A 6,168-nucleotide genomic window follows, 5' to 3' on the forward strand; every position below is an offset into this window, starting at 1 on the left:
TATATATAGAGACTCAATTAAAATAAAAAAATATAAAGAATTAATTACAAATTTAATAAAACTATAGAGAGAAACAGAATAATTTATATATATTGATAGCTAAATCTTTGTTTATTTGTAGGTCTCTTATGGTGCAATACACAAGAAACACTCTAGCTGTAGTGTATCTTGTTTTGTGCATTATTGGTTCCACTTCTTCTCAAAGTTTTGATTGATTTTGAAGAAAGAAAAAGGAAAAAAAGAAAGAAATTGAATATAAATAAATGGTGTCACATGGGTGGGGAGGAGAGACCATGAAACAAATTAAGATCTAAATGCAATGACGGTGGAGAAGCACCAAAAATGGCACTATTATTTCATCTTTAATTATTAAAAGAGATAATAGTGTGTGTTTTTTGTGAGTAGAGAGTGTGATGAAAAAAAGTAACATGGCATAGAACGTAACATGAGGAACGTGTATAAGGTTTAATTAGAGATAGAGATACTGTTTGTTAAATAATGACATAGCAACTAACTACTTCTCTTTGGGTTTTCTTCATTTCATTCCAAATTGGTGTCTTGCATTTTCCCTTTGTTTTGCTCAAATAATAGTGCATCCTTATGGGCAATTCCATGTGCATTATTTAATAAATCCATGTGTGAAAATGAAAGTATAGCAAGCGTTGAAAAACAACACCAAACAAATTAATATATATTCTGACAAAAAAAAAGTAATAAATGAGAAATACAAAGGGTTAATGCTAAAAATTGTTTTGTCTTAATTTGATCCTTGAATATCAATTTAAGGTAATAAATTAAAGTTGATTTAATTTTTTTAGCCAATTGATTGTTATATGTACGAAGTAGAATTTGAACTCCTAATATTTGTTTAAGTGGAAGAGTGACCTGACTACTCGACCAATTCAAATCAGTTAAATATTGGTTTTATTAGTTTACATTTTGAGCATTTATTTATTTATTTATTTTTACTAGGTAGACAATGACTTTTGTAAACAATATGAACAATGAGCTCTAAAATTGACCCAATAAAGTAAAAAAACACTTTACCTCCAAATTATCTTTTAAACCCTAATATTAGATAACCATCCGCACACTTAGTATATTGAACATCAGCCATTATTAACTGTGCATGAGTAAATTGAATCAAAAGAAATAATCATCCAATTAAAAATAATAAACATCATCATCTGTATACATATTGAATTGAACATCTGACATATCTATTGTTCATATTATTTAGTATTCTCATTATCTATCTATATTTTTTTTTTATACCACATGCATAAATTTATTACTAGATAGCATGCATTTATAAATCTTAATGACACATTTATCCTTCATGTTGAAATGATTTTTTATAAGTATAACGAATAGAATAATGTTACGATCTATAAATAATCAAACATCTTTTAACAGAAGACGTTGACATTGATTGATATACACTGAAATTAAAGTCTCTTAGCTTGTTCAGGACCAGTTTCCATGGACCCTTCATCACAAGTAGCACTTTCTTCACGTATAGTCTCAATTTTTAACTCATTATTTTGGATCTGATACATACAACTATATGTTCGTATAGATTAATATAATTGATCCGGATATACATAAATAATAACGTATGGTCGTAAAGAAGTAAGATATATATATATTATTTTATTTCTTAAAAAATAATAATAATAGTAAAGATATTATAGTGATAAGTACTTTGATTCTTTAATTAGTAGTCTTGATATTTTGAATTCTTACTAAAAGAAACCGAATATGATGTTCCAATTTGAGATTAAAAAAATGTGTAAGATATTATTGGGGGCATTGAAATAAATAATGGAAGACATAGCAATTAATTGTATACGCAATTCAATGTGAAAAACCCATCCAACTGAATTTGCATCCTCAGAATTTATTCCATGTGTTTGGTACAGTCTAGCTAGTCATGGATGCTGAAATTCTAAGGTGCTATCTAGATAGGAGTAAGAACTATCTCTAAACTATTCTATTTACTACGTTGATAAATGTCGGTGCTCAAGAAAATCTTCATGTGCTGAAATCAGAGACAATAAATAAATTAGAACAACAGAAACTTTATCCGAGAATAGTAATGTTAGATAATTATTTTTAGAATAAATAGCTATTTTTTTAACAATAAAAAGTAAAGTATTTACAATAGTGATTATGATTAATTTAAATAAATTTCGTAACCATATAAATTATATCCGTTTGATATTTTTAACTAAACTTTAGTCTATAAAAAACACGGTTAATAATGTCATTTAAATTGTTTCTTTCTCTTCGAATATTCTCCTTTTTTTTCATTTTTTTTACTAAATTAAAACTCTAAGTCACTATCTTTTCTCACTCCATTCTCATTCTCATTCTCATCGTCACTACTCCTAACATATCCTCTATTCCTATCACCACTTTCATTGCTATTGGTGTCTCGGAATGAACCAATCCTCAACGAAGTGAAGTCAATCAGAATCCTATCATAATAGAACGTAACTGCTCTGTTGAAGTCGTTAACAAAAGCGAAAGCCCTGACTTTTAAAACGGTGTGTTTTAGCGCACGAGCGTTAAAATAGAGGAAAGAAGAAGAGGAGCATGTACCAAAGAGAATGAAATTGAAGATGAAACGATAGATTTGGATTCCTAAACGAAGAGAAAACTAAAAATTATAAATCTTAAACTCTAAAATTAGTTAGTATTGACTAACTAAAAATTGCTTTTCTAAACTTTCTGATTCAAAAAATGCAAAATGTATAAATTAATTAATTAGACTTATTTTAGTTAATTAGTTTTTATATTAATGTAAAGATTAAATTTAGTATAATCAACTAATTTGATATACTTATTTGATTATTTTAAAGTCTCAATTACATTATCTTAATTACCATTAGAAATACTATATTGGTATTGTAATATTTTATATCAACATTATGTTAATGAGAGTTAAATTAAGGATAAATAAAGATTCACAATTTGTAAATTTATAGACAAAGTAATACTAAAACATGTTTGAAAACTATTGAAGAGAACTATGCATTCAATCTTGAATGAACAACTTCTAAAGAGAAGTTAAAAAAATACTAATTTTCTGAGAAAATTTTTGCATTGAATGTAAAATGTAAAATGTGATTTTGTCGAATAGTCATGTGAGAATGATTTCTTTTTCCTTAGCAATATGTAATATCGGTATCATTATTGAATTATTGATTGCAAAAAAAATTCACTTTTTAGTACAGAAATAGACTTGTCTTCAATGAAAAAAGTGGCATTCAATAAAAGAGCGAGAATCCTTTCAAAAAAAAATAAAAGAGCGAGAATAGTTCCAAGAATGAATTATCTTTAATTTCCTTTCTCAACTTTTTTAAATATTATAAATTAAAAAATGCTACTATTCTTTCTTTCGGTAATTACAATTTTGTTTTTTTTTTCCTTTAGGTCCTCCAGTCGGTGAAATTGATTATCCACTACGAAATTTGCTTCCCTGTTGTGATGGATTTGATGCATTGCTGCAAATTGAAAACAATAAGGATTCAAACCTGTTCCTCTTCTATCATGTTGTGGTGTGAAGTGTGACAAAACTCAGCATCATTTGATTTAATTTTTGGGCTTTGGATTCGTTCACCGGTTGCAGCAGAATGCTAGGCCCAAGAAGAATGAGGCAACAAAATCATCATTTGATTCAAGACCAAAAGATTAAAAGAAAAAATTATCTGCTCACATAGCACAAGGGTTTATCTTTTATTTTTCCCATTTTTCAATCTATGAAACATGTAAATGCAATCGGAACCAAAATGAATGTTGTTACTTCAGTGCCATCTCTGAAAATTTGGATAGTTTCAGGCCAAGATAAAGAACTGAAAGTTCTATTGCTAGACAAGATAGTAGTATTTCTGCATGCATAGTAATTGCATGGCTGAATTCAAGTTCATATTAAACATATACAGATCAATAATCTTTTATTTATAGTAATTCATCTTGTTAACATTTGGTTCATCAAGATAGTTCAAATCAAACTTGAATCGATTACTTCCCCTCTTTTTTTTTTTGAGGTTTAATAACACACATTGGCAGTTGAAGTTGAACCAGTGTCCTTACCGGGAAGCGTCTTCAGAACCATCCCCTCCGGACCACAGCAACCAACCCTAATATCACCAATCTGCATGGGATTATAGTTGGCCACGCTGCTTGCAGTCTCTGCTGCCACTTTTCCGGTCTCAGCTACTGCTGCTGCTTTCAGCCGGATACGCTCAGCTCTTGAGCCAATGACCTGGCCGAGGATAGAAGCTGCAATGGTCAATGCCATTGCTGATTTAGGCATCACTACCGACTTCCGAAGCATGGCTATAAAGGGAACAGCAGCATGCACGGCTGCAAACCAAGACAGCGAGAATTTCTTGGTGTGTTCCTTCCACATGCCCAGGGGCACATTAAGTGCCATGCCCATTGCTGCAATACAAAGCATTTTCGCAGGAAGGGGCTGTGGGCGCAGGTTTTTCACAAATGCTGTACGAGCAAGAGCAGCTCTTGCAGCAACAACAGCAGGTGGGCATCTAATCTTTATTCCAGGTGGTGGCCGAAAAGCCGTAGCAACAAGTGGGAGAACATTGCTTACAGCTCTATAAGACTTGGCTATAGGGCAATTTCCATTTGCTAGCCATTCATTTCCAAGCGCTTCATGCTTTGATGCATCCCCTTCCTAAAATGTTTGGCAGGAGAAAGAAAAAGCAACATAAGTCAAGTTTCTTAAACAGTTAGCAACTTCAACAACAACAACAAAAGCCTTATCCTACAAGGTGGAGTAGGCTATGTGAATCACACAACACCATTGTTGCATCTTATCATGAACCATTTTTGTAAACAAGCCACCAAGTTTAATTCCTTCATAATGGTTTGATCCATGTTTCTTCTTAAGCTACCTTCCACTTTTACAAGTCTTCTCCCACATGATCAAACCACTCAGGAATCTTAAATCTATTCTACAACAGGTGCTACCCTAACTTCAATGCATTCATTCTTAACCCCATCCTGTCTAGTGTTATTTCCACTCATCCATCACACCAATCTCATCTATACAGCACAGCTGCTTCTATTGTTGGATTTTACTGCTCAACATGTAGTCCTATACAATAATATAGGTATCATAAATCGTAGCTGTAAATCATATTATCATGAGGCTGTAAATCAAAATGGTAGTTGTTTCGTCCATACATCATGTCACAATGGAAGTTCTGTTTAGTAAACATACTTGTAAGAGGGTAAAGAAATGGTAAAAGGAAACACAAATGAAAAATTTTACCAGGGACGAGTGTTCCTTTTTCTTTGATGATTCCGACTTCTGCTTCTTCCATTTCTCAGAAAGATTCCCAAAATTAAATAGGCCACCAGGTCCAAATGCTGACAGACTTATGGTAGCAGCTCTTCCTGCTAACGGGTTAAAAACAGGCATAGAATCAGCTTCCCTACAGCCATTGTTAAAGTCAGATCTCTCAAAGAGGGGAACAACTCCATCTTTCCCATGGAAGAGCTTAAATGCCATGTCAAAACTAGGACCATCTTCAAATATAGGACCTTTTCTTCCATGGACCTGAACATTAAGAACACAATTAGCCAAACTAATAATTAACTATTAATCCCAATTTGAAATTTCATCTTCAGACAAAATGTCAGAGGAAACGGTACAACAATCATTAGATGAACAACTTACAGGAACAGACATATAAGCTGAAGAGAAGGAGAAGTTTGTAGGTTTGTTGATGTTCCTCAAGAATGGGCACCTTTGCATGTCCATTGCATCAAAAGGGCACTCAGATTCATCACCAATCCCATTCATTCCGTTTAGAAAAAAGTCCATTGCTTCTTTTGTTGAAAAAACTTCCTCTAGAAACAAGGAAAAAAATACGTTTCATATCAGAAGAAACCAATCATATAACATAAATAGAAAATTCTATTGCAAGGAACTAGGCTTATGCAAACTAGTAACCCATAAAGTATATGACCAGTCCAATAGATATTAAGAAACTACGCTGCAAAGCATCAAAGGAATGCTGTGAGAAATGAAAGGAACAATGAAGCTATTACAAAAGTTATAAAAACTCCAAAGGTGGAAAGCCCAATTCACTAGTATCCACATCACAGTCACTGTCTTCTCAAATCACCTGGTCTGAT

General features: G+C 32.1%; 1 protein-coding gene across 3 annotated transcripts in view; it reads right to left on the reverse strand.

Annotated features, from left to right (window-relative positions):
* The window catches only part of LOC107642401, a 3,208-nt gene continuing 647 nt past the window's right edge, over window positions 3,608-6,168 (reverse strand). The window contains exons 2-5 of one of the 3 annotated variants that reach the window (XM_021122789.1): window positions 5,708-5,880; window positions 5,300-5,587; window positions 4,099-4,699; window positions 3,608-3,641 (exon numbers count right to left, since the gene is read on the reverse strand). In XM_021122789.1, coding sequence (XP_020978448.1) covers window positions 3,622-3,641; window positions 4,099-4,699; window positions 5,300-5,587; window positions 5,708-5,854 — 1,056 coding nt within the window. In that variant the 5' untranslated portion in view covers window positions 5,855-5,880 and the 3' untranslated portion in view covers window positions 3,608-3,621. Of the gene's footprint in view, window positions 3,642-3,681; window positions 3,714-4,038; window positions 4,700-5,299; window positions 5,588-5,707; window positions 5,881-6,168 lie in introns of those variants that run through there. The other 2 variants (XM_021122790.1, XM_016345743.2) reach the window with 2 other exon arrangements.

This window comes from Arachis ipaensis, chromosome B05 (assembly GCF_000816755.2).
Source record: "Arachis ipaensis cultivar K30076 chromosome B05, Araip1.1, whole genome shotgun sequence".
NCBI lineage: Eukaryota > Viridiplantae > Streptophyta > Magnoliopsida > Fabales > Fabaceae > Arachis > Arachis ipaensis.